This window comes from Rhamphochromis longiceps, linkage group LG19 (assembly GCF_057381845.1).
Source record: "Rhamphochromis longiceps isolate RC_006_pf linkage group LG19, R_longiceps_female_GT1.1, whole genome shotgun sequence".
NCBI classification, from domain to species: Eukaryota; Metazoa; Chordata; class Actinopteri; order Cichliformes; family Cichlidae; genus Rhamphochromis; species Rhamphochromis longiceps.
In genome coordinates this window covers 20312666-20340262 of record NC_140575.1, presented here as the reverse complement: position 1 = coordinate 20340262, position 27597 = coordinate 20312666, and the positions used below count along the sequence as shown (strand labels likewise).

Below are 27597 nucleotides of genomic sequence, written 5' to 3'. Positions count from 1 at the left end.
ACATCATCCATTGCACAGGCTTGCTTGTACTAGCTTCTGTCTCTTATTTGCTTTAGTGAATGGCACAACTCCTGCCTTCCCTGCTGCCACTACTGCTAACCCCTCAGTTCTCCCCCCTGCTCTGCCCGCTCGAGAAACTAACCCATGGGCTAAAAGCCCTGCAGGTGCAACGGCCTCAGCACGGACAGGTAAGCAGCTCATCAAAGGGTTTGGATTGAGAGTTAAAATTCAATATAATTCTTATAAGATCAGTCTAATGTGATGAGCAGTTTTTTCTAGTTAAACTGAATATGTGGGAAGAAGACAAGATTTGATCAAACCATTCAAATTTGTATGGCTTGCTTAAAAGGTGGTGTGGATTACTACAGATTAGCACATAGTAGGATCTGTCTTCTCTAAGGAAGAAGTGATTTTTATTAGAGTAGTCCCTAAAACATCTTGTCTTGCTATAGAACTGCTCTCCTAAATAGTACAACCCAGCAACTAAAGGGCAGATGTGGGGTAAGTTAGCAGCCCCCGGTTATTTAAAGCAGATACAGGTGAGGTATCCAAATCTTTTGTAGCACTTTAGAGCAAGAGAACAGGGTGGGATTATGATAAATAAAGATTTTAAAAATCAGACTAAGAATGAATGCATTCATGGATCATTTAACTCAAGGATTAAACTTGGAAAAAGTGTTTTTCTTTCAGGTCTTTAAAAGGTTCTCGTTCATTCTTGCTCACAGATATCAGTAGCACGATCAACTTTTATTTTGCCTGATACTCTTTTTGCCTGCCTTTGCTTCTGTCTCACTGTTGCAGTGTCTCGTGTTTTTTCCGGTTAAATGTTGGGTCGAGACTCATTCTTGTACTTTCTGCTGACAGGAGGTGACTGGTCAGCTCCTACTCCAGTGATCGTAGTGCCCCCCACGTCTTCTCCAGCTATTTCCTCCCACAAACGCACACCTTCAGAAGCAGACCGGTGGTTAGAAGAAGTTTCCAAATCTGTCCGAGCCCCGCAGCCCAATCCAATCCTGGCAACTGCCTCGCCTCCTCCCCAGCCGTTCGTTGCCCCTGTGCCGATGCCCGTGGCTTCTGTACCTTCTGGTCCCCCAGTGGCTTTTTTGCCCTCTATACCCCCTCCTGTGCCCATGTTGCCCCCTCGCCAGCCTGCCTTCCACGCTCAGGCTCCAGCCTCCCACCCGATGGCTAATGGGCTGCCGTTTCCTCAGCCCAGCGTTCCTGTGTTTGGCATCACTCCTTCACAGATGGTGGCTAATGTGTTTGGCTCAGCCACACAACCCCAGCCGTTTCCCGGCCCGGTCTCCACGACGCCCCAGCATGACGCTCAGCCTGTCAGTAACATCAGCCCATTCATCAAGCCTCCGCAGTCCACCACGGCAATCCCCGCTCCCCAGCAGCCATCCAGTGACAGTGTGACCTTTAACGGGGCGGACAGCTGGGCTGCACCATCTCGAATCGCTCCATCCTCCCCATCTACACAGCCTCCCCCGCAGCAGGAAGATGCCTTTGAGGCCCAGTGGGCAGCCCTGGAGGGCCGCTCACGCCAACACACCACACCCTCCCCCACAAATCCCTTCTCTACTGAGCTACAAAAAACCTTTGAGATCCAGCTCTGAACACTAAGATTGAAGTTAGAAAGAACTGGACGTTAAAGACTTGGATTGGTTGAATTGACTAATTGACTAGAGCTCAGAATGTTGTTCTGCCTCTCTCGCTCTGTTTTAGTGGAAAATCTCAGTGGCGGCAGGGGGAGGGGGTGAAGCCTGTAGAGAACAGCAGGCAAATCAGAAGGGAGCAGAACCCTGCGTGACATTGAGAGAAGAAGGCAAAAAACAAAAATGAAAAACAGGGTGTATCCCCCTTCTCCCCCTCCCTGAGGCATTTCATTGGCATTGTCTGTATTATTTTGTTTCTGCTGTGGAGCGCAAGGTCGTCATAACTCTGTGGAATATCTGTGCCGAGCCACTCCCCGCAGCTCCTCCACCATCCCCAGGTGTGGCAGCTTCCTTCACTACCCCAGGCGTGGCAGCTCCCTTTCACAAAGTCCAGTTCCTAGCGCCCCCTGTTGGCATGACAGAGGAATGCAGCAGTACTGAGAGAACTCAGCTTCCAGAATCTTAAGAATAGAGCGAGACGATGCCAAAATCTTTATTTTTATGCATTAAGTATATTTTAAATAGCTTTGGAATCTAACAGAAGAGTTGTAAGTAATCTTGCCAAAGGCACAGGCTAGCTACAATGAATCGAGTTTATGTTTGTGTATACAAGAAATGATCGTATATATTATACAAAAAATATATATCTATAAAGAATCTATACTGTACACAAAGCTCACGGCAGTGCTAATTTTTGATGTGATGTAAAGAGATTTTGTGAAGGGACAGCTGCTTTACTTTTGTGTTTATTTGTTTTATTTTTGAAGACAAGTCTCTTTATTGCCATCTGTTGCATCCCGTGATTGATTGTTGCTGCAATGATACCCTATTTACAGTGAGATGCTTTACATCCAATGTGGACCTAGCGATGGTGGTGGTGCCCGACTGGTTGCCTCTCTTACCTGTGCTCAGTTTTTGACAGTTTAACTTCTTCTTCTGTCTTTATTGTCATTATTTTTATTTTCATTTTGTGTGGTAACTATCTTATTTGTTTTTATTTAACACTGTAGGATGTGTCATCTTGTTTTTAATCCACCTCTTTATTTTTTTTTAAGTTTTAAGTTGGTAATTTTAGGGGTTTTTTTTGTTTTGTTTTTTTCTTTTTAAAAAAAGTTTTTTATGCACAAGCACTAAAGTAGATGATTCGACATCACCTCCCAGGTGACCTCAATCGCCGACGGTTTGTCAGTTGTGGTACTGTAGGATCTGAGAAGCTGCATGCTGACTTACCCTGACCTCCGTTAGACGGCTGTTGTTCTGACGGGCAGCAGAAAAATGCAGGGAGATATTAATGGTTTCTCTCACTGTCTGATTTTTTTTTTTTCTCTCTGTCATGTTTTATTTTTTTAAATCAAACCTGTGAATATGATCTATTCTCTGATCTATTTTTCCATTTTGTAATTATTTCATTACTTTGTTCCACTTCTTTGGAAAAATACTGAAGCTAAAAGATTGAATAAATTTATGGTGGTAGAGGAAAAAGTGGTGTGTGTTCTTGATTATAAGCAATATACACTATGTGAGAAATCTCTTAACACGAATGACTAATTATGAACTTCTTAAATAATTAAGTGAAATTATATTCATAGATTTATTTAAAAAGAAAAAGAAGAATATTAATTGGTTTCAGGTTGTAAAATTGATAATTTGTCATTTTTTTTTGTATGATTAAAAATCGTGTCTTTGATTTAATGGGTAGTTGTTTTTTTGACAAAACATACTCTTTTAGCAATTAGTTGCCACTGTACCAATGTAATATTAAATATTAATTACAGAAATGTGTGAAAGCTGTTGGCAATCACCTTACAAGTGCTCGCACCCAATCAGCACTGCCAGAGAGCTAAAATTCTATGGGCTCCACTGGTCTGTTATTGGTCCATCCCCCCAACAGGTGGCGCTGCAGCTTCATATAAATGCACTCTGGAAGAGATGGACGAGCACAGCAAACAAGTGTACATGTGAGATAAAGTGGCGTTGTGTTGTTCGAAAGTGTAAAGGTAAGCTGCAGAATACGTGGGATGATATGTACGGTGCTACTTTGCGCTTAAAAATTAGCGTCCAGGTTGCATTTAAAGAACGTATTGGGGCTGAAGAGCTCACAAGCTAACCAGTTAGCTCCAGCAGCTAACCAAGCTAACGTTGATTAAACTTTGCTTTGACTAAACTGGAGGACAGTAAACGGGATTAGAGGCAGAACGCAATTCGCGGTACGCCTTGCATTTAAAAGTGATAGACATTTGAAGAACTGAATTTATCGATGTTTATTTCAGCTGAAGCTACGTCGCAGAGGGAAGCTAGCAAAAGTTGTGTTAACAAACGGTATAGTAACAGCTGGCTGCTTACCTGATCGAGAGGTGTTTGCTCTTTGTAACAACTAACAATAGCTGTTTTTTGCTTTGCAGTGATCTTATAACTCTAGCCTATCCTTACAAACCAGTGTCAGCTAAGTTGACCGATGTTACGCTAAATTCGCCCTTGTTTTGTCCCCCAATTTCCCCAATAATCCTAATCCTGTTTTAGGACCCGAAAGGACACGTGCAAATATATAATGGCAGGATTACCATCAAGAGCTGCAGCTACTAACTATACATGAGTCACGCTTCATTTCTTTTTATTTTGTAGGAAAATGGGAGCAAATGTTTACTGTAACATGTATTGCTTGGAAGGCGCCATCTGGTCTGACCACCTTTATTCTTAAGTAAATTCGGAACTCTCTTAGTCAGGCTTTGTTGTCATTTCTGTAAATATTCTTCAGACATAGTTTTGTTCTTGAAGGACATTCAAAGCTCGTATTTGGATTTTGGCTGCGTGGTGTTCAAGTCTGTCAAGATAATCCCACACTGCTTCAATGTTAAGGACAAAACATGACTACTAGTTTTCCATTGTTTTGTTTTTGTTTTTTTTTTCTAACCACGTATGTTTTTATTGCACTGTCAGTGTGTTTCAGATGATTGTCATATTGAAAAATGAAGCCGTTGCTAAAAAGATCCTTTTTAGATGGCATTGAATGGTAGATCAAAATCTTTTGAAAATGAGTAAATTGCAGCTAATGTCTAAATTAAAACTTTGTATTACCTTAAAGATTGGACAACATATGGCTCAAGAGCGCTTAAAATTTACTGCAAAGTCTGGCTTCTTGGAATAAAAAAATAACCAAACATGATTAACTTGGCCATTGATTTTCTGGATTTTGCATGTTGATGGGCAGAGATTGATGGTGTGAGGATTATCTGTCTGCTTTAAGACAGTAAAAACCTAGACATAGATCTGTTTATGAAGGGTATTTATAAAATAACCTGTCTTTGCTGGTTTTGTTCCAAAGATGCGCGTTGTCTGTCTAAATTGCAACAGCTGGGTTCACTGATGCAGGAAAGGTAGGTCATCTCCTTTGTTTTTGGTGTTGTTGTTGTTTTGTTTTGTTTTTGTTTGTTTGTTTGTTTTTCCCAATTTATTTTAACAGACAAGCTGAATAAAACTTGCAGATCGTCTCACTCACTGCTTCTACTGTGTTTTTGGCTCTAGGTTTGAACTTCAGACTGATTAGGATCATTACAAGTCAGCATGTCTCATCGAGGACCTTTAACCGCTGTTGTAACGGCAGTACTAGGGGCAACCTTGGGAGGGCTGCTCATATGGCGGGTGTATCGAACAAAAAGGAAAAGGTTACCTTCCATCCAGAAGGTCGCAGAGTCCTTGCACAATCTTGAGGAAAAGTCCACAGAGGTCACAGCTGTGGAGTGTACATGCATACAGCCGCCACATGTTGTGAAGGATGAATTTCAGACTGTACAGTGCCAGACCACACTTCCTGCCCGGATCCTGTCTTCTGATCACCTGCTGGGAATCAAACCAGTGATTGTGACCTCTGAAGAAGAGTGGCAGCAGTTGTGGCCAATAATGCAAAAAGAACTGTCAGTCTTCCCTGTGCTGGGATTTGACTGTGAATGGGTAAAGACCTCCGCCGTAAGAAATACCTTTTGCATGTTTTTCCATGTTTTTTTTATTTTTTATTTTTTAAAAAAGGAGAAAAATCCACCTAAATGTAGAAGAATAATTGGCCATGGGGTTCAGGGTTCAGGTTGTGAGGAATTCCTACTTTTTCCCTAAAAGCTGACAACAAGATAAGATAACTCTGTCATTGCACAGTCATACATAATACAATGACATTGGAAAACTGCCCTACGTTGGCACTACATATAACACGATACGACACATCACAACGCAACACAAGACAGTATATTAACTTAGTAATAAAAAAGTGTATTAGTATTGCACACTGTTATTATTGCACATTAGACATGAGTCTATTTGTTCGGGTCCTCAGCAGCCTGAACCTCCTGCCAGACGGCAGCAGCTTAAACACCCGGTGTCCTGGGTGTGTGCAGTCCCGTTGGATGCTGCGTCCCCTCTTAAGACAGCGAGTGCTGTACAGGTCCTTCAGGGAGGGAAGAGGATTTTTTAATTTTTTTTATTTATTTTTTGGGCCATATTGATGACCCTCTGGAGTGCCTTTCTATGTGCTGTGGTGCAGCTGGAGAACCACACACCGATGCAATATGTCAGCACACTTTCAATGGAGCAGTGGTAGAAGACTCCTTCAGGTCCATTTTTCTGAGGATTCTCAGAAAGTGGAGACGCTGTTGGGCCTTCTTTAAAACCGCAGGGATGTAGAGCTCCATTGGAGGTCTGTGTCTGTGCACAAGCCTTTTAGGATGTTGCTGTAGGCTTTATCCAGTGTGTTGTTTTTTTTTGTTTTTTTTCTCCCCTCGTTGCACATTTAATATGTTGTTCAAATCTGGGGAATACTGACTAAATCAGCATGGTTGAAGTCCCCAGCTATAATGTGCACTGCATTTGGATGGGAATTCTGATTGCTCCTCCATGGCCGAGTTAGCATTAGCATCGGGTGGTACATACACGGCCGTTACCATGACAACAGTAAACCCGCGAGGTATGTAGACGGGTCTGCACTTCAGTCAAATATTCCAAATCTGGGGGACAACGGCTGTGTACAGTTTTTGTTTTTGCACCAGCTGTCATTGGTGTAGATGCATAAATCCCCTCCTTTGTTCTTGCCAACAACCAAACACCTTGAGCTTTACAAAACATTAATGACATTACACAATTGTGGTGGATTTCTTCCCTTTTAAGCATCATCCATTATCATCACCTCACACAACTGTCTCTGTGTTTTCTGACCCAGCTGCTGTTGTTTGGATACAGGTGTCTGCTAAAGGCAAAGCCGCTGTGGTCTCCTTGCTACAGATGGCCTCGTACTCGGGTCTGTGCATCCTGGTGAGGCTGTTACCGTTTCGCAGCAGTCAGCAGCCTTTCCCGCACACATTAATGGAAGTTCTCAGAAACCCACACATTCTTAAAGTGGGAGTTGGTTGCTACGAAGATGGCAAGCGACTGACACGTGACTACGGTTTGTCGCTGACGTGTACGGTTGACCTGCGTCACCTTGCCTTGCGACAAAAGTAAAAAATAATTCTGCTCTTGCTTATAATCGAAACTATTTGTGTCAATTGCAAATACACACTTTTTCTTTTTTTTTTCTTTTTTCTTTTCCCTTCTCCCTTTTAGGCAAACTTCAGTAAGTAACGGACTCAGTTTGAAGTCACTGGCAGCAGATGTGTTGAAAATCTCTCTAGACAAATCTCCAGAGGTGCGTTGCAGTGATTGGGAAGCAGATCAGTTGACAAAGGAGCAGGTGGGGATCTTACTGTATTGTAAATACTATACTTGTACAGACAAGACGCTGGTTTCTTCTGCCATGCCAAACTAATCGAACAAAAACATGTATTGTCAAAATAATTTTCTTTACCCCTTCGCTCGCTCCAGATGACTTATGCTGCTAGAGATGCCCAGGTTTCCATTGCTCTCTTCCTCCATCTCCTTGGCCTTCAGTCTGAAGCCAGTCCCGCCTCTTCCAGTGGGAGCTCTTACTCTGAGCTGGCCTCCCGCTGCCAGGGTCTGGTCGATGTGCCGTTCAAGGGCCAAGGAGATGGAGATGACAGGGCAGGTGATGGAGACAGGAAGAGGAGGGCCAGGTCGTTAGGCTATGAAAACCCAGAGTCTGGAGATCAGCAAGTCTCAGACCCTCGAAAGAATCACAAGAGGAAATCGCTGGGTGCCGGGTATTCCGCCAGGTGAGTGTTATTAATGACAAAGAAGCTCATTCTTAGATGAGGATGAGCAGTTGTTTGTTTTCCGCTGTTACTGTACAGTGAGTTTGGGGCATCGTTTGCACAGGAAAATATGAATGTAAACTGCTTTATACTGTGTCTCTCTGCCTGTTCCAGGAAATCTCCCCTCTATGATAACTGTTTCCTCCATGCACCAGATGGCCAACCCCTGTGTACCTGTGACAAGAAAAAAGCCAAATGGTACCTTGATAAAGGAATAGGAGGTATGCTGGATAAAACCCTCTTTATTGCCTTTCAGCTGTCCTAAGTACAACCTAAATGTTTTTCCCTTTCAGTATTTGTGATTTTGTTTTTTGTATATACTAAAGGACTTGCTATGAGAAGGCAATGGTCAGGAGCATCCTTCCTTACAAAAAGCATGCTCTTAGTCATTACTTCACAGCAACATGAAGCCTGCTTTGATTTCAAACGTGCAATCCAGGGCATAGGTCAAGGGTCTTTTGTTTGTTTGTTTTTTTTCTTTGAAAGTGATAACTCAAAGAGGAAGTCAACGACGTGTGTTTACTGGAAGGCTCTGGAGTAGCACTAGTGGCCACCAGTATAAAGTGTATAGATTTGTGCATTTTAAAAAAGTGTATTAGTATTAATAGTGTGAACTATACAATGTGTGTGTTTTTTGTTTTGTTGCTTTTTCTTCTCAAACTCTGTAAATACTGTTATGCATTTGCATCCCTGTGAGGTTCAAAGAATAGCCTGAAAACCCGATGCTGTTCCGTTTGTGATGCAGTGCTCGAGAGTGAAGAGCCTTTTATTGTGAGGCTGCTGTTTGAGCCGTCGGGACGTCCTGACTCGCAGCAGGATTACTACCTGACTGCCAAGGAGAATCTCTGTGTGGTCTGTGGAAAAGCAGATTCTTACATCAGGTTTGACACACTTATTCGCTTTGAAGTTGATTTATATTGAAGGTTTACTTAGAACTTGTTCTGCTTGTCTGATCTCAAGCACAGAACCAATAAAACAAACAAATTTGCTTGACAAATGGCAGTTTGTTCTGAACTTCAGAAGATCATTTGTGTTGTTTAAGTATAAATGTCTTATTTTGTGGTGCCACCAAATCACTGCAGACGTGATTAACATGCATCTTTGTTTGATCCTTAAGGAAAAATATTGTGCCGCATGAGTACAGACGGCATTTTCCCACAGAGATGAAGGACCACAACTCCCATGACATCCTGCTGCTGTGCACCAGCTGCCACGCTGCCTCCAATGTACACGACAGCTTCCTGAAACAGCAGCTGGCTGAAGAGTTTTCTGCCCCTCAGGGCTGCGAGGAGGGAGTTCGGATCTTTGAGGACTCTGATCGACGGAAAGTACGCTCGGCGGCTCGGGCTCTGCTCACTGCCGGGGAAGGACTCCCCAAACAACGGCGAGAGGAGCTGCAGGCTTTAATCAAGAGTTTCCTGAATTTGAATGACGAAGAGGGGGCGACGGAGGAAGCGACGGAGGAAGCGCTGCAGCAAGCGGCCAATTTGGAGACTAAGTGAGTTTAAACTGATACGTGATCACACGTCAGTTATGGTTGTCTTAATGATACCTTAAATTATTTTAATACTTTAGCGTTTAGGTTTTAAGTAAATCTGAGCACTGCTGATGTAACCAAGCAGTGACTGCAAAAAACCCATGAGCTACATCTCAGACTCTACAGAGTTGGCATGTTGAATGTTAAAGCTGTGACAGGACAATTAAAAAAGAACAAGTATGGCTTGTTTGGAAGGACAGTCGGGAGCAAGTCTCTTCTCACTAACAAAAATGTGGCCGCATGGTTTGGGTTTGCAAAGTTGCATCTGAAAAAGCTACAAGACAAAGAGTGTGCTTTGAATAGATGAGACTAAAGTGGGAGATGTTTGTCCATAATCGATGGACAATATCAACACAAATACCTTGTACAAACTATGAAGCGCAGTCGTGGAGGGGTGATGATTTGGGCTTGTTTTGCAGACCCAACACCTGAGGATTTTACAGTCGCTGAGTCAACCATGAACTTCTCTGTATACCAAATAACATCAGATGTGAGGCCATCTGTCCAATAACTAAAGCTAGGCTGAAACGGTGTCATGCAACAGGACAACAAGCCCAGAGATTTTTAAGTGGTCAAATAACAGAAAAATGCACAGATGTAAGACGAATAAGGAATTTATTTATACTTTTTGTGAACCACTTGTGCAAAGATGTGTACTTGCCAATCACAGGCACAGTGAAACATAAGTGTACAGTCACATTTAACTTCACTTAGTTCCCAGTTTAAATATGCTAAGAAGCATTCATAATTTAACAGCCCACTCAGTGAACCAAATTATTGGTTGAGTCCTAATCATCACTGTACGTTTAAACAGCTGCATGTAGTGTATCATGATCATTTTTGCTAGTATGCGCTCTCTCTGACCGCTCCTCTCTCCTCTGAAGGATTTTAAACGAGGCGTACGTGCCTCACGGTCTGAAGGTGGTGCAAGCGCACGCTGAGCAAGGCCTGCGGGGACTGATGGTCTTGGAGCGTCGCTGGAGGCAGCATTTCCTCACCACCATGCAGCCTCGCCACCTCCCTCCTCTGTGGTCCATCGATCACAATCACAGCAAGTTACTTCGCAAATACAGAGAGGACCTGCCCATTAAACTCAACTGACTTTCCATCTCCAAGAAGGGCACGACTGACCTCGCACCTGGATAGGAAACCTGGATTTTACTCTTTTACTTTGAAACTCAACAGCCACTCCATCAGTTTCTCCAACCTGCTTTTGCTTTTTTTTTTTTTTTTTTTTTTTTTTTTTTAGTGAGCACGTGAACGCACTGAGCAGCAGGGATGGAAATGTTATAGTATGTGGCTGCTGTCAGGACCCCACTGGGCAAAGAACATTGATGCCAAATTCCAGTAAGAGTAACTGACCCTACCTGTGGAGAGAAATCTAGGTAAAACACTAACCTTACAATGTCGTGGACACGTTGTTCGCATGTGGACTTTTTTTATTTAAACAAAACAAAAACAAAAAACCAAACAATCATAAATCTTGAACAGATTTTTAGAAAAGGCTGCTGCCTGCTACTTTATTCTTGACCTCCAGCAGCTTATTATGAATGATTTGCTTTGCAGAGAGATGGTTGTTTTTAGTTTAAGTTTTCATTCTGTTGTCTGGTTTAGGTCAATAGATGATAACTGAATTTCCCTGGGAATGCCATGAAGATAAAATCCATCTTTGCTCAATTTCCTTTTTTTCAAAGATGAGTTAGTCAAGGTGTTTCTGGGCTTGAATGTATTGCGTCTGTGGTTTTGTACACTTATCGCAGCAGGGGAGACAAAATGTAAGTACAGTTGGCGGCTTTCACTTGGTCATTTATTTAAACTCCTGCTTATGTCGTGGTGCCGATTCTCCGGACGGCTGGGACCTCTCCATGGCGTGTGTGAACGTGCCTCTTAACCCCTAAACCTAACTGGAGACTGTGTCGGGACATGAGCTCGTTTCAGTTTAACAGCGACGTCGTTTCACAGATTCCAAACTGCACAGTAAAGAAAAGCTGCCAACTTGGACGTGATGAAGATAAATTACAAGATTTAACCCTCTGCAAAGCTTTAGAGTATAAGAAATTTACCTTATGGAAGCAGCTGCATTATATTTATTCATGTTTTCCTGTGAATGATACAGTAAATAAGTGATGTTTATTAATCTTATGAGTTATTGAACACACCTATACCCTCCATCCACTCCCCACCCCCCCGAAACAAGACACAGCCACATTCATTTGTTTATTTCTTACAAAATCACAGTTTAATAAATAGTCTGTAAAAATGAGTACAAAAGTGGTTTTCTTAACATTTCATATATGAATCACTCGTGACTTTCAGGTCAAAGGAGTCTTTAAGTGGATTTTCTTTTTCTACAATCTAGTTTTGCTGAATTAAGGCCTCTTGATTTTGGCATCAGAAACAATCTGTCAGTCAAATGTTTTGTATCTGAAGTTGAATTAGTTATGAGCTCCCCTGGTTTCACAGTTCAGTCAGGAAAATTAAATAAAACACATTTACAAATAAAATGGCTCAACATGCAGAATCCCTTTATCCTAAGACGCTGACAAACTAAGCATATTTCTAAAGGTCAGTGTTTGACACTGCAACAATAACAATGGCACATAATGCTGCTTCATCCAAGGGGTTTCCATCAAAGTTGACTTTTCATTTCTTGGGTGCCCTTGATTTATTAACATGGACTGACTTTGGGGAATTCTTTTTTTTTTTTTTTTTTTTTTTCTTGAAGTAAATTTTGGTGGAATTACCCTTTGAAGAAGTCTAGCGGTGATAAAGAGTGCAATCCTGTGTTATGAAAAACACTCTGACATCTTTACTGCATTACAGTGAAAACCTCTGAGGGTGGAAACACACCTGAAGATTCAGTTTAAGTTATTAGAAAGCCTTTGCTTTTAATTGGGGGGTATTCTATTTAATGAATTTTGGGAACTACTTTGAAAGGTGACCGCTAACTTGGCTTTAGCAGCACTGGTAGGCATTTACCTTTGGACATAACCAGGCTAGCTGTTTCTGCTATGGACAGGCCTCATGCTAGGTTAGCATACATAGACTGTATATAAAAGAATGCTGTAGTTTCAGGCTCACTGCAGAAGCACCTTAAACCTGCATTTTCATTTTTCTTTTCAGTGGCCTGCAGGGGGCGACTCTTGTGCTTGTGAAAAAGGTCTGCTTGTACAGAAGTCAATTGGAAAAGTGTAGAAGCTTCTTTCTGCCACTGAAAATTTGAGGTTATCCTACCTTCAGTGTCAAAAGACATTTGAGGCAATAATCTGAAATTTTGACTTTTTTTTTTTTTTCTCCCCTTGACTTAGAAAATGGTCCTCAGCCTCCTTGATTTCTGCCTCCAGTAAACACTTTCCTGATGAATTTATGGGCTTAACTTTAGGTAATCATCCCAATTAGCAATCATAGGGTGCCAAATCAGTCCCCATCTTATATTTCACAGTGAGATCTGTCCCATGTTGTGGTACCTGGGTTAAAAATAACAAAACAAAAACACTGAGCTAGAGGCTTAAGAAAATAAGGCTTCACAAACAGTGCATGTGTCAAATTGCCCATGTCCGTCCTTTATATACAGTCTATGTTGGCAAGCATATACATGGTTTCACTTCTAACCTTTTGCAGGAAACTTTAAAAGTTTAGAGTCCTTAGTGAATCCTCTTGTGTGTGTCCACTTGTAATCCCGCAGAGTTTCAACACTAAATTACTGCATATTTAACTCCTTTTGTTCACTGCGACAAAAGACAATTTTTTTACAGATATAAAAACAAAAAAACAAACAATACATTTCAAGAAATGAGTTTCAGATTTAGCCCCAAATCTCTGGATCTTTTTTTTTTTTTTTTTTTCTCTTTGAAGGGACAAGTTATTTTCACTTTCAGAACACCAGATGTTATTCAAAAGTATTCAAAAACACCACATTAATAAGCTTTTTCTCCAATTCAGGTACACTGAAATTAAAATAAGGCATTTTCTCAACAATTCCAATTTGCAAGTCAAACCTTGATCCCTTACGGGTTTGCAAAAGCAAAATTTTAAAACAAATTTTCAGGTAATATCACAAAAGGAGACTATTTGCCGCTTGTACGTTTCGACCTTCTAGGCAAAAATCCACAAGGAACATCTTGCACGCGTTTCACAAGGGAGAGAGTCGTACAGCTGTTACAAATGACCCCAAAATGACCAGAATTCACACCTTCACACAGACCAATAAGATTGTCACATTAACATAAGATGTCGCAAAAATCATATATTGCTCCACAACGGCTGCGGTAAAATAAAGCTCCAGCTTTAGGACAGCGGGCTAGAAACAAAGAACTCTAAAGAGATGAGAAGCGGATGGTTCCTCTAGTTTTTGGTCAAAGGCTGTTTGACGATGCAGAGAGGCTCAATATCTGTACAGTTTGTCTGTTTTGGTGGGTTTTTTTCCCCCTAAAATGGACATTTTCATGGTCACGTTTGCAGTTAAGTACCCTCAAAGCCCTTAAAACATGTTAGAAACACAATTTCTAAACTACACGGGCTTTGATAATGGCATAAGCATCTTAGTCAATGATAAATAATCTTCGTTCTCATCCAATGACACCGATAAGCAAAACAGGCAAAGATCTGTCATCTCCTCCTCTTCACTGCACCACCACTGCTCCCAACAACCCCAACTTATTATTGCTTGCATGTTAATACATACAGTATGGGAAACCATTATCGTTTCTGAAAACGCACAGAAAACTAGAGATTTTTCACAGTTAAGACTCTAGCACAAGTGACAGCAAGGGTCCAAAAAAATGAAAAATAAGAAAGCATGACTGCCTAATATGTATTTTAACCTCCCTCGGGTTATTTCTGCTATAACAAGGACGCACTCCAGTTTGTGGGAAGAGACACAACACGGACGTTTGCTGGTGTATTCAGGATGTAGCACAAATTCTTTGGAGTTTCATTCATTAAGCCAAGATGATGGAGCCTGCGGGAATTGTATATATTTTTTTGTAGTTTTTTTTTTTTTTTGTACTGTCCCATAGCAGGATGCAATGTCTTCTCTCTCACTCTCACAAACACACACGCACTTATCTGATCCACGCAAACCAATCCAAAGGAAAACACGCACGCACATCTTCGCTGCGCAAAACACAATTGGTACAGATTATCAAAATAAATACCCTGGAAGCTTGGCACTATGCAAAAGAAAACTTCACATTTTCGAAAGAAATCTTATAAAAAACTATTGAATAATCTCAGTCTACTCCACGTTTTCGTTTGCCTCACTATTACTTATATACTATATGCTGATGAAGGTTACACCAGTGTCGTAAACCTCTGAATGACTCAACTACCACTGAAACAATATAGCTCCTATTCAAATAGATTTTTTTTTCCACAAACGTACATCAAAATGAAGTATCTAACATCTATCGGACTATAGATAGTGCTGTTGTCTGGTATGCATCTGCTTATAGTGCCTCTTAACTTTTTTCTCCTCGCTTTTTCTGTAAAATCTGAAACCCTTCTGGGAACAGGTAAGAAGTCTTGTACACCTTCCTTTGTTTTACTTCAACTTCGATGTTTTAGGATCTGTGTGGATGCCTGTCTATGCAGATTACCTCACAGGTGTCCCTCCAGGATGCTGGTGACAGCCTGGTCCAATGACGGGCCTGACGTGGCCCTTGTCGGGGCTGCAGAGGGGCCCTGCAGGCGCTGAAGCTCCAGTATGCTGTCGATGGCACTCTGTAGATGTTCACTGAGCATGTTGTCCTCTTGGAAAGACGGAGGCGGCGGGCTGAACCGCTGCTCGACCCGAGGGGACGCATCCACCCTGAAACATTTCAGTTTTGGAGCGCTGACGTCTCTGGGAGGCAACTCAAAGCGCACATCCTGCGGCTCTGGCATAGAAAGAGGATTTGGGACTTTTTTTACAGACGTGGGTGCTGTCTGTGAGACTTGCTCAGCAGTGTTACTGAGCGGAGCTCCGTTGGTCATCTCCTCGTCATGCTCAGGACGCTTGGGTTCTCTGTTGGGTGCCTGAGAGTGGCGTTCGTTCACAGTCCCGCCACCGTTGGTCAGCTGCCCCGTGTGGTCCCTTTTGAGTCCCGGGTCGTAGGCCGAGTTGTGGATCACCTTACGAGAGCCTGACTCCTGCTTGATGGTGAGTCTGAGAGCCCCCCGCGAGCTGGAGCGGTAGGTCTTCAGTCCCGGAGGCCTGTCGGACAGTCTGGTCCAGGCTGGGGGAGAAGAGGGGCTGCCAGAGGAGTGGGCATGAGGGGAAGACGCTGATGTAGCCAAAGCTGTCATAAAGGACTCTGGAAAAAGGAAAGTGGAGCTGATTGAACAATATTATCCAGTTTGTCTGGTTTAATTCTACATAGACATGCTGTGAAGATGAAGAATTTTCAGGCATAAAAGTCTAAAGGATCAGATCATAGAGAATAAAAAAATTATCCAAACAAATTTCTCTAATTATGCACAAAGCTGTGCTTTTAGTTGCCTATGCCTTCACCCCCAAAACATAACGTTTTAATCCAGCTATAGAACTGCCAGATTAAAATGCAGCAGTGCGCCTGAAGAGAGCACATGCAAACAGACATGAAACGAATAGTTTGATGTCTTAGTTTTCGTAACAGCTTTCAACAACCTCCTGCCCCTTTTCCAAATGTTTAATTAACATAACTGTGTTTTTCACCATCATGCTGAGTCTCTCTCAGCACACCCTGCTCCACATTTACACCATTTAATTACTTAACACCTGGGAGCTGCTCTGGAGCAAATATGCAGGTTAAAAGCAGTGCTAATAAGTTTGTTTCACTAATTCATTTTTTTCCCTGCCGGTTCAGATTTACTTCAGCACTGGCATCTGCATTTTGGCAAACACCCACCCACACATAGCAAACCTCTTTTTAATAATAGTAACAATAATAGGCGGTGGTACTTCTTTAATCCTGCTGTGACACTGACCCGGGTCTCTGCGGGCTCGCCGTCTGTCCTCCGCTAGAGCGTATCGCTCGGCCTGGAGGAAGAGACGCTCCAGCATTACCATCTCTGCTGAGGGACTCTCCTGCTGTGGAGACAAGTTCAAATCCCCTTAAACACAGACCCAAACAGTACTGAGAAGATGATTATAGAGAATCAACATCTGAAACTAAGCAAACTGAGTCACTCAACATCCAGACATTGTTTTGGTTTTGAAGCAATACCGCCCCAGAGGAGGTGTCTCACCTGGGCTTCTCTAACTAATAGCTGCCTGTATTTGTTGACCATGTCCTTGGTGCGTTTCAGCAGGAAACCGGACACAGTGTCGAACTCCTGGTCCACTGTGAAGAGGAACATCATTAATAACTCATATGATAAAATAATTACATCCTATTGAGTTATAAAGTAGTTTGGCACTTGTTCTTCCAGATACATTTATGTGCAGGATATGGTTAGGTCAGTAATCAGTCAGCGATCAAGCTAACCTAAATTGAAGTCATCCTGAGTGGGCAGGTGACCAGCGCAGGTGTGGTATGGCAGCAGGTGTCTAACAGCGTCCTTCAGTGTGGAGAAGGCTGGGCCAGTGAGCGGAGCCTGCACTGCTCCATGGTCCAAACAAAGCTGCTGCTGGAACCTGAAGGGTTTAATAAAAACTCTGCGTTAACTTAAACCTACAGTAGTTTATTACAGCACAAAAGAAGTAGGACAAGAGACAAAACACAGGTGGAACCATCTAATAGCGTGGGTTTGTTTTTTTTGTTTTGTTTTTTTTTGTTACATTTATCAGCTTCAAGAGCCATGAAAAGTACCAGTTTACAGGAATCTTCATGTTTTATGTTTCATGTTGTGTGGTTTTGGGGCTCAGCTGCAGGAGGAAAGGTGGGGCAGAGCGATTCAGGGAGCAGTGCCAAGTGAGGTGACTGGCACACCTGTTGCACATTTTGCCAATTAACCTCTACCTTTTTATACAGTAGGTGCAGGGCTGACAAGACACACACATATATATGCACCGCAGACATGGGGAGCTGCTGCCAGGCTGTGAACTCTTCAGGGGAGAGACTTTGGGTTATTATGTAGAATCTGAATCCGCTTCACCCACTGGGCAAGCTTTCTGAAGCGTGCAGTATTGAGTTTATGCCGTGTGTGTGCAGTGATGCAAGTAAAGTCTGATGTTTGCTGGTGTGTGTTGTCTATACTGAGGCGAACACACAGGTAGCACAGACAACTGGTAGAATAAAATGTAAACTGTCTCACTTTTAAGTAAAAGCTGCTTATCAAACCTATTTTTTTCAAACCAGATGCTGATAGATGCACTCGGGGCGACTTTAGGTTCAGTATCTTACCCGGGGATACTTCAACATGCAGACTAGTGGAGCTAGGGATTTAAACACGGACCTTCCAAATAGCAGACAACCCGCTTTGGGCCCACAACCGCCCCCCCTCCAGTTTGAATGCAGCTTTTATCAATACACCATTTGGATTCCTCCATCAGCTGAGATACTGGTGTAGATAACTCGTAATTGTCATGTAATCTTATTAAACTCCTCACTTCATATTTAAAGTAGATAAATCAATAACTGAATTTAAAGTGATTTTAAATCAAATTATACAATGTTTTAAAATATGAGGCCTCACACTTCAGTTGGTGTGTACCAACGTAAGATAGCATACTCATCCAATATTCCAAAACCTCATCATCAACAACAAGAGAAGCGACAGAAGTTTCTCTTTGCGTTAACTTCCCATCTTTCCTGTCAATAGCAGAAAATGCTTGTAGAATCACTATTTACTGCACTCTGTTTTCACAATAAGAGTCCAACAAACAAGAAAAAAAAATGCTTCTAAGGAATTATGTACAATCATTATTCTAATGCAGAGGTGTCCAACTCCAGGCCTCAAGGGCCGGTGTCCTGCAGGTTTTAGATGTGTCCTTGATCCAACACAGCTGATTTAAATGGCTAAATTACTTCCTCAGTATGCCCTGAAGTTCTCCAGAGGCCTGGTAATGAACTAATTATGTGATTCAGGTGTGCTGACACAGGGTGAGATCTAAAACCTGCAGGACACAGACCCTCGAGGCCTGGAGTTGGACACCCCTGTTCTAATGATACATGGCCAAAAGTGCATACATCATAATACACACAACATTCATACGTCTGCAATAATTTCCCACTGCATTATATTTTCAACATTTTGCATTTCAGACAGTTTCCTGTTATTCACCAGGAAAAAAATCTGGAAGACACAACAGCGTCTTACATGACGACTTTCAGCAGTACAGAAATGTTCTTAGTTTCTCTTACCTGTGCCTGCGCATTGCTGGTGTGAGCCTCTCCTCTCTCTGCAGCTCCAGAGGACCTGCCAGCTGGCAGACGCACAACATTTTGGACGAGTTAAAAACGACAGACGCGGGTGCATTTTGAAGTCAGTCGTTACACATTTGCAGTATTAAACAAATAATAATTTCAAAGCTTGCCATCTTTTATTCTTTCATTTCAGTACAGAGGAAAAATTATGTATAGTAATTATGAGTAGATTACATATTTTAATAGCACCAAACCTACTAAACACAATATTATCACAAGAAAGAACATCATGAAATGATGAAGGAGCTGGTCAGAACTTGTTTTAGAAACATACCAAGAAATTAATACACTGACAAAATAATTATAATATTAATTGATAATAACAATTACATTTTTTTTTTAAATTAAATAATAAATCAGACTTCAAGTAATTGGATATTAGCTTTCGCTCACTTTGGTGCTCGTCTGCTGACTTGTCTGGATGGGAGCGCACTCCATGGGAGCAGGGGGCCCCTGGACCCCCTGGGCTGCAGGAGAGGGTGGATGGACATCGAGAGTAAATGCCTTACTCTCCACGGCCAAGGCAGCTGTTGGCTCTGATAGAGGACAGAATTACAAGGATGACAGAAACGGTGGCAGCAATCATAATAATGAATTAACTGGAAATGAAAGATAATAAAAGCGATAGCAATAGTGGGGTCAATAAAAAAAAAAAAAAAAAAAAAGCTAATTAAGAATCAACTAGCAGATAACTCACTGTTTTGTGTGTGCTGTTGGACAGCAGAGTCGTCTCCTGCTTTGGAGAGAACTGCAGATGCAGCTGTGGGATTAGGCTGCTGCTGAGGCACCGAGACACTGACAGGCAGAGGGGATTGACTGCTGTGGATTGAAGTATGGTTTGAAGGCTGAGGCTGCGAAACAGATAGTTGGGGCTGTGAAACTGAGGCCTGAGCCTGGGGCAGAGGCTTGGAAACAGATGACTGGATCTGCAACTGGTTGTGGGCAAACAAGGCCTGCGATACCTGTAGCTGATGAGGGACTTCGTACTGAACCAGGGGTTCACTGTGTGGCTGGGAAGCTGTAGTCTGGGGGACTGAATTCTCAGGTCCTGGCAGAGCAATCTGAGGGCCGGTTGGAGGGGAAAAAGTTCTTGCTGCTGGTCTTCCAGTGTCCTGAATCTGAGAGGGGGAGCAGATCAGTGGCGTGTTCTCAGGGTCCGAGTGAAGCGGAGAAACCTCAGCACACTGGTCTGACATCACTGTGCAGGTGTCCTGACCGGAGACTGCATGGGTCTGAGGTTGGGACTCTCTGTCACTGGTGACTGGTGAGGCGAGCGACTCCATTGGCACCACCGGCAGCGCTCCAACCAACAATTCAGAAGTGATCGGGGGACTAAGTGCTTGCTGTGGTAGAAAGAATCAGAAAAAACCAGACAAATTAGATCGTTTTATATTATCTTCACCACTGCATCTTTATTGCCTCTATTGTTTTAAGGCAACTTGACATTACAGATCTATACCAGAAGCTCTGCACACATTTTATTTTCATTTATTTAACTTCACTTTTGGCAAGATCGAAAGGGAAAGTTTACAAGATGGTAAAGAGACCTGATGTGATGTCTGTTTAGGAGATGGTGGCACTGAGAAAACGCCAGGAGACTGAGCTGCAGGCCGAAGAGTTGAAGACTCCAAGTTCTCTAAGGTATGAATATTTACAGTTCTTTATAGTTCTTCCTCTGCATCACCAGTGAACGTAACAAACAACAAGCATGCTATATTGCGAGTTCTTTTTGTAATTTGAATCCTATAGTGTTTATGGCCACAATTATGCTAGAAAAGAGGGGTGACTTAGGGGGTCTAGTCCCTCCTTAAAGCAGCAAACTCAAAAATCTAACATTTGACTTTGCACATCTTTAAAAAGGTCGTCTAACTTCTTGGGGGTGGCTGTAGCTCAGGATGTAGAGCAGGTCACCTACTGATCCGAAGGTTGGTGATTCGATCCCCGGCTCCTCCAGTCTGCATGCCAAGTATCCTTGGGCAAGATACCCAAGTTGCTCACCGATGCATCCATCAGTGTGTGAATGTTGTTAGAAAAGCACTCAGTTTAGAGTCGGTGCTTGGGAGAATGGGTGTGATTGGGTGAATGTGGCACATTGTACACAGCGCTTTGAGGACTCCGGGAGAGTAGAAAAGCGCTATATAGGAATCAATCCATTTACTTCTCTCTGTATCGCCTATCTAAGTTCTTCCAGTTTGCCTGAGCCTTAAACTTCACGCAAATCCTTGTTTTTGGTGAGCCTGCTTCCACAGGAAACAGAGGCAAGTCTATCAAATAGCAGCAGCTATTTGAAACATAATCACATACTTGCACCCAGGGCGTGTTATTATAACATAAATTGTTTCTATCAGTGAAACTCCTTTTTTAATACACCATCATTTTGTCCTTTTCTGTAAAGTTTCTGTACTGTAAAGTTAGACCTTAAATTACATTCTACCGTTTAGCTGCCTGCTGCTTATATTTTTACATCCACTTCACTGATGAGAATCGGCACTTTCTTGCTGTCATGTAAATGTAAAATTCGCAGGGGGTTGCTCGAGCTCTGACCTGTTGCAGATGTTGCATAAAGGCCTGGTTCTGACTCATCGAGTGGGTCACCTCCTCTACCACTTGGGTCATATCTGATGGGGGCAACAAGAGTTTGGGCATCTCTGCAGGGTCGGGGGCCAGAGGTGCTTCGGGAGGTGGCTGTAGGACTGTAACCACAGGGGGAGAGGAGGACTGCAGCCCTGCAGAAGTGGTGGGCTGTACAGAGACGTGCTGGAGAGTGTGTCCATAGGGCTGCAGAAGGAGACGTTAGAGTCAGATAAAACTGGGTTGTGTAATTGAGCACAATGACCATCAAGTCTTTATATCAAAGTTATATTATTATTGTGTGGTAATTAAGTTCAGGAACAGATAAAAAAAAAAAGTAAATGTAGCCGTGTAGACTTGGTGTGTTTATGGAGGGAATATTTTCTGAATCTCTGTGGGCAAAATGGGATTTTAGGCATTTTGAGGAATCTCGTGTGTTACTACAGTAAGAAATCAGACAGTTCAAAGTTGTTACTTTATGTTAAAGCAGCTACTCAGTTTTACTTTGTAAGTATCTATACCAAAAGATACTTACAAAAGTGCCTCTACACTCCAGTTACAGCTCACCTGTTGTAGCTGGTGAAAAGTCTCCTCAGAGCTGGTCCTCTCTTCTTGAATAGTTCTCTCTGGCAGCAGGACCACCGAGGCCTGCTGGAGGTTTAGCTGTCCTTCTGTCACTCCTCTCGGAGGAGCTGGGCCCTGGGCAGCAAAAGGCATCCCCTGAACCATTGAGGGGCCATTAACAATTGAGATAGAAGTAAGATCTGGGGGAAGCACCCCTGAACTGTTGATCAAGGTAATGTGGTTTCCAAGAGCAGGACTGTGGACCAGGGTGGCACGTTGCCCCTGCCCTCCTGGAGCATAGGTTCCAGCCAGCTGTGCTGGCATCTGGAAGACAGTAGCAGGTGCTGACTGTAGCTGCAAAGGTCCTGAAAGCACAGTGGCCTGGCGGAGCGCTAGCTGCCCAGCTGCGGTGGTGAACACAGGGCTGAAATTCAGCTGTCTTTGGGGCACAGTTAAGATCTGAGAGCCATCTACAAGCTGCCCAGTGGAGGGGGTCATGCTGTGAACCGATGAGCCTTGGTGACTGGGTGTCAGCAGCGGTCGTGCTGCACTGACAGACTGGGAGATTGTAACAGGAGACTGGCCCGGAAGAAGGAACTGGTTTTGGCCTTGGAATAGTCCCTGAGGCTGCAGCACAAAGGAGCCACCCTGATTGACCAGCTGCAGGCTGACTGGTTTGGGGAGCTGCTGGGTGGGCTGCGGTGGCGGAGCGACAGTCTTTTGGCCCGCTGCTTGAGACAATAGAATGTTTGGTGAGGCAGTCCCAGGGACGAATGTAAGACCAGGAGTGGGCTTCTGCCCAGAGGGCTTGGGGCTAATTTGAACCAGTCTGGGCTGAATGCTGATGGGCAACTTGGGCTGTATAGGATGAGGTGCGCGCTGCAGGACGATGCTCGGTGCTGCTGCTGCTGCTGCTCTCAGGGTTGGAGTTATAAGAGGTCGACTGGCAACGCTCGGCACAGCCTTGTGGATGATCATACTTGAGCCCTGGGCAGGACTTAGAGAAAAGGAGGTCTCTGGAGAAGGAGCAGGAAATACATTTCCAGGTAGTAGCCCCATCAGCTGAGGAGGGGCGGCAGGCTTTAAAGAAGGACATCCAGGCCCGACAGCCAGTAGGGAGGGCTGGGGAGGCTCCACTGCTGCCTGGGTGTCTCTGGGCAATGCCGTGGTCACGGGCAAGGTCACAGATTTAGGAATGAATGGAGCGGTGGGTGGAGAAAGGAGAGGGGCCGGTGAGTACAGGGACAGGCTGTCCCCTGATTGTGCCAGACCTGCTTCCAGAGCCATGGTCTGCTCAGTGATCTCAGCCTCCTGTAGGCTCTGCTGGAGGATATCACATGCCACCTCCGCCTCCTCCTCTTCCTCCACTTCTCTCTTCTCTGCCTCACAAGCTGCCTCCACAGGTGGCTCACCCTGCACCACCTGTGGGTCTTCTCCACCCTCTGGAGATGACAGGAGGGCCTCTTCCAAGAAGGACAGATCCACACATCCAGGCGGAGGCGTGTCTGGGGAGTCCCTGCCATCTCCCAGCAGAGAGACAGGACTCTGGGGGAAGAAGCAGTGGGAGGTAAACAGAAAGGTGCAGACAACAGAGAGAAGAAGCTGAGTGAAAATAGGGGAGAACTGTGTGATTAGCACAAGTTAACAGGAAGCTTTTTCAAGCACAGAAGGGGAGAAAAACATAATTCTCCTGAGGGAAAATGCTGTTTGTTGTGACGCTACTGGCTGTGGATCCAGACACTCACCGGGGCATCTGTGAAGAGGGAGGGCTCCCCAGAGGAGGAGTTAATGAGCAGGTCTTCAGTCTGCAGCTGGTGGAATAAAATCAGCCAATTTTAAGTCGGGCTCACGCAAACGTGCTGAGAAATTCACGCAGTACTACATAACGAGTCCCTTTCACACTCTCTGCGCTCCTCCAGACATCTCTCAGTACCATGTGCCCAGAAATATTTCCAACTCAAATCCATCATTAGCACTATTGATTTTTTTCCCCCATTTGAGTCCCTTTATTTAAGTATTTGTTACCTCATTGGTCCCATGAAGGAAGTCGTTCAGGGCTTGGGGGTCACTACAAAGGCAAAGAACAAAAAAATCAGTTAATAACCTTAATTTATTATAATCTATGTACTTTAAATATCTTTGAGACTGTTTTTTTGTTGTTGTTTTTTACCTGCTGTACGATTACAGATCAGAAACTCACCACAAAACATCAAGTAGACAAGTCCCATCTTCATCCTCCATGTCAACTGAAAGGAAGAGGAGGAAACAGTGAACATTTTGAAACTTGATGCAAGCTGCTTGGTTTTAAGGACAGCCCAGCCGGTTAAGTGGCTAAATCTGCTTTTGAACGAGAGATAGTTTGGGTGGACAACATTTGCTGAAACTGACTCAGTAGATGGAGCCGGTGACTGGATACGGGGACAGTAAAACAGTAATTAGTTTATTTGTCCATCACCCACACTTATTTTAATCATCATTCTACTTTTTTTTAGCCTGGAAAAATTATAATTAACAAATTAATGACAAAATCAAAAACTGTAGAAATGAAATGAGGCCACACACTCTTACAATCTATAAAATATGCCAAAAAAACTGTTACACATAGTTCAGACCATGGCAATTCCTGGTTTTGCGTCTTCCTGCAGAACCAGAGATTAGCTTGTTCAACAATCTGCCTAATAGGTTTTACCCAGGACTTGAACATTGGCTTCTCCTCTGGTAAAAACATTTTCTTTTGCGAATTTAAGCTTCTGCTCTTTGTAAACTAAACTTCTAAGAACCTCTCTACTACAAACAATATTCCTGCTCTCAGTTTGCAAACCCAACCAAGTAAAGTTGCTTCATATTCCCATGTGCATTATTTATCTGAATTTAAAGATATTTTAAATCATTTTGTTAACGCTTGCTTCGGTATTGTTCTCCATACTGTGCGAAAGTCTCAAGCCACCCCTCATTTCTTCATATTTTAAGAGGAAAATTCGAATTAGGTGCAGTGAATTATTGAAATGTGGAAATATGTCACTATTTAGTATAATCACCTTTATCTTTCAATACTCTGAGGCAAGCTTTCTCTAAGCAGTCTTCAGAAATAGTCCTCGGGGCTTCTTGCAGGACATTCAGAGATCTTCTTTGGATGTCGGTTCCCTTTTGTCCCATTCTCTGTCCCACACCGCTTCAGTATCTGGGCTCTAGGGAAGTCAGTCCATCGCTGTGTTTTTTTTTCCTATCCAGATATGCTTCTGCTGGATTGTCAGTGTGTGTTTGTGTTTCCAGAAGCTGGAAACTGATGGTGCTTTTCTGCATTTAAAATTTTGACAAGATCTCCAACACCACTGGCTGAAAGGCAGCCCCAAACCATGGAGAGCCTCCACACTGTTTTAAAGATGTATCTTTGTCCTGATTTCCTCTGTACATTTTTGTTTTTTACTCCAATTCCTGTGTAATTTGGCATTATTCAGTATTACATCCCTGTTTCCCTTTCTCTGAGACCATTTCTGGTAAGGTTTCAGTGAACAATAGATGGATCAACTGAAGGGATGCATCTCTCAGGTCCTAAATCAGGTATTTGCTAAAATTGTTCCTACTCTTAAGCAACTTCATGGACTGTTTGTGTGCTGTAGATTGTCTTTTAGGTCTGCCATTTCTTCCTTTTTCCTCCACTTGTTCAGTTTCCTCCAATTTTTTTTAAGAACACTCTGGCACAGCATGCTGAGGTTTGCCAGGTTTTCAGTTTTATGCCTGTCAATTTGTGTTATCCTTGATTTTATTTTTTATAGATTCAAATAAAGAAACAAATGACATCTGGTTTTTGTGACAGGCTGCTATCCAAAGACCTTCAGAAAGCCTGAAGAACTACTGCTCAACACCACTTAAAAAATAATAATTTAATAACTCTTTATAAATGTAAACGGTGTTTTGTGTGTGTGCCTTTTTCAATATTGCAATGCAAGAGCTCACACAATAATCAGAAAATATAAAGTAATGTTCGTGGCTATTAGTTCAATTAACAAATATTTCTTTTTATAAATTTGAAGGAGTAAAAGTGTCACATGTTTCACAGGGAAACGTGAAAAAACTGAATCCAGAAATCTATCTTGATCTCAAAACGAGAATTATTGGGCCATTTTATAGTCCTGATGTAAAACATGAGCACTGGATGTATCTCACCCATATACCATATATAAGAGGAACCTACTTCATATGTGAGAGGCCCCATACAGAGCGGTCGAGCTGAGTTCTGGTGGTGGCCTCATGGGAAGTCGTGGTCGGGCATCAGTGTCTGGAGGCGGGTGGATGCCAGGCCGAGGCGGCGGGACGGAGACGAGACCTCCCTCTGCTGGGGCATCGCTGCGTCTCACGGTGCGGGTAGCTGGTGAAGATGCTGTACGCAAGGAGGGGAGGGGGGGCACAAACAGACCACCACATGCTGTCAGGTCACTTGAGGTTATCAGCAGCCAAAACACATTCTCATCTGAACGCTGAGACATAAGATCAATATATGATTCATCAGTTTCTTCTCAGCTGTGGGCAGTGCTGGTGTGATTTTTGTAGCAGACACCTGGGAGACTGGACCAAATCTGCACTAACAATAGTGTAATACACACATATATATTTTACTATCGATTATGCCCGAGGCTGATGAGGAAAATGGAAGCTATTGTTGTGGCGCTCACAGACGTGAGAGGCAGATCTGAGCGCCTCAGCTGTAAATAGACGGCTCCCCCTGCGCCTTGGATGTGACTTGTCCTCTCCTCATGGCTGAAAAGGGAAGCAATGTGGAAAAGCTCGGCGCAGAGCAAGCCAATTATAACATTACTCACTGCCTTGCGCTCAATTTCCCGGGGAGGTCCCTCAAAAAGACAAGACAAGCCTCCCTCTCCGATTCCGCTGACATATTTTTGTTTACAACAAGAGACAACCGCATTAACACCCTCAAGGTACCGCATCGCCCAATGAAATCCAGGCAAACGACACTCATCTAAAGCTGCAGCGGCAAGTGCCATGCTATTCTCTTGGATTCTGTGATGCATTTATAGGTTACGTAAGGTGAATGTGTGTTCATGTGAAATTAATGTCCCAAACGATGCTGGATGCAGAGCCGCTGGTTTCCCCTTACGGTATATATATTTTTTATTTATTTTTAGAAAAATATATATATAATTTTTCCTCTCTCCCCCCCACCCCCTGAGTGGGACCACGGCAGCTGACGCCTGCTGTAAATCATATCGCGGTAACAAAAGATGCCGTGTGTTAAAATATCATCTCCGCGCAGCCAGCCTCGAGCGATCCCCTTATGGTTGTGCCATTAGAGTTAATTCCGCAATTCAAAAAAAACAACCAAGAGAGGGAAAAAAACTCACCCCTTCTTTGTGGTTTATTGTCCTGTCAAGCGGGCCTCTGCGCCATCGATTCTCACTCAGTGGTCTTTTCAGATGCTAAAAGGAGGAGAGGGGGTGGCGGTGGATGGGGTAGGGTAGGGTGGGATGGAGGTGGGAAGGAGGAGGGGTGCGGATGGGGGGTACCGGGGTGGGTGTGAGAAACAGACTGGGAGAGCCGATCACAGCACAAAGGTGGAGAGGAGGAAAATACAGCTGAGAGGAGACAAGTATCCAGATTCAGCGGCGCGACTGCGGGAGGAGGCTGACCGCGCTGTGCGCTCCGCCAGGCGGCAGACGCTTCAGATGTGTCTGCGCTTCACCGCGGAGCTCCCTCATCCCGATTACTGAGGCTTTTCTTGCATTATATGCATC

The 27597-nt window shown here is 43.4% G+C and overlaps 3 protein-coding genes across 9 annotated transcripts in view; 2 read left to right on the top strand and 1 right to left on the bottom strand.

Moving 5' to 3' along the window:
* Window positions 1-3159, top strand: part of numb (NUMB endocytic adaptor protein) — a 46177-nt gene extending 43018 nt beyond the window's left edge. For all 4 annotated transcript variants that reach the window (XM_085390884.1, XM_085390883.1, XM_085390882.1 and 1 more), the window contains 2 exons: window positions 57-188; window positions 865-3159. In XM_085390884.1, coding sequence (XP_085247010.1) covers window positions 57-188; window positions 865-1619 — 887 coding nt within the window. In that variant the 3' untranslated portion in view covers window positions 1620-3159. The remainder of the gene's footprint in view (window positions 1-56; window positions 189-864) is intronic.
* Window positions 3160-3550: 391 nt separating this feature from the next.
* exd2 (exonuclease 3'-5' domain containing 2) lies at window positions 3551-11672 on the top strand. 3 transcript variants are annotated; one of them, XM_085391442.1, is made up of 10 exons: window positions 3551-3655; window positions 4981-5032; window positions 5181-5606; window positions 6882-7138; window positions 7245-7371; window positions 7503-7810; window positions 7964-8070; window positions 8595-8730; window positions 8967-9347; window positions 10271-11672. In XM_085391442.1, the coding sequence occupies exons 3-10, from the start codon at window positions 5220-5222 to the stop codon at window positions 10485-10487; spliced, it is 1920 nt and encodes a 639-aa protein (XP_085247568.1). In that variant the 5' UTR covers window positions 3551-3655; window positions 4981-5032; window positions 5181-5219; the 3' UTR covers window positions 10488-11672. The 3 variants fall into 3 exon arrangements, with proteins under 3 accessions (XP_085247568.1, XP_085247567.1, XP_085247569.1); XM_085391441.1 differs by having other exon boundaries at window positions 5181-5621; XM_085391443.1 differs by lacking the exons at window positions 3551-3655; window positions 4981-5032 and having other exon boundaries at window positions 5468-5606; window positions 6862-7138.
* A 134-nt stretch (window positions 11673-11806) lies between these two features.
* On the bottom strand, window positions 11807-27267 carry LOC146646603 (BRD4-interacting chromatin-remodeling complex-associated protein). 2 transcript variants are annotated; one of them, XM_085391440.1, is made up of 15 exons: window positions 27208-27267; window positions 26043-26228; window positions 24048-24093; window positions 23873-23915; window positions 23593-23658; window positions 21851-23392; window positions 21257-21490; window positions 19675-20055; window positions 19410-19563; window positions 19106-19248; window positions 18650-18711; window positions 16832-16980; window positions 16593-16687; window positions 16332-16434; window positions 11807-15679 (listed from the first exon to the last, which is right to left on the bottom strand). In XM_085391440.1, exons 3-15 carry the CDS (start codon window positions 24086-24088, stop codon window positions 14985-14987), a joined length of 3708 nt encoding a protein of 1235 aa, XP_085247566.1. In that variant the 5' UTR covers window positions 24089-24093; window positions 26043-26228; window positions 27208-27267; the 3' UTR covers window positions 11807-14984. The 2 variants fall into 2 exon arrangements, with proteins under 2 accessions (XP_085247566.1, XP_085247565.1); XM_085391439.1 differs by having other exon boundaries at window positions 19410-20055.
* Window positions 27268-27597: the final 330 nt, after the last annotated feature.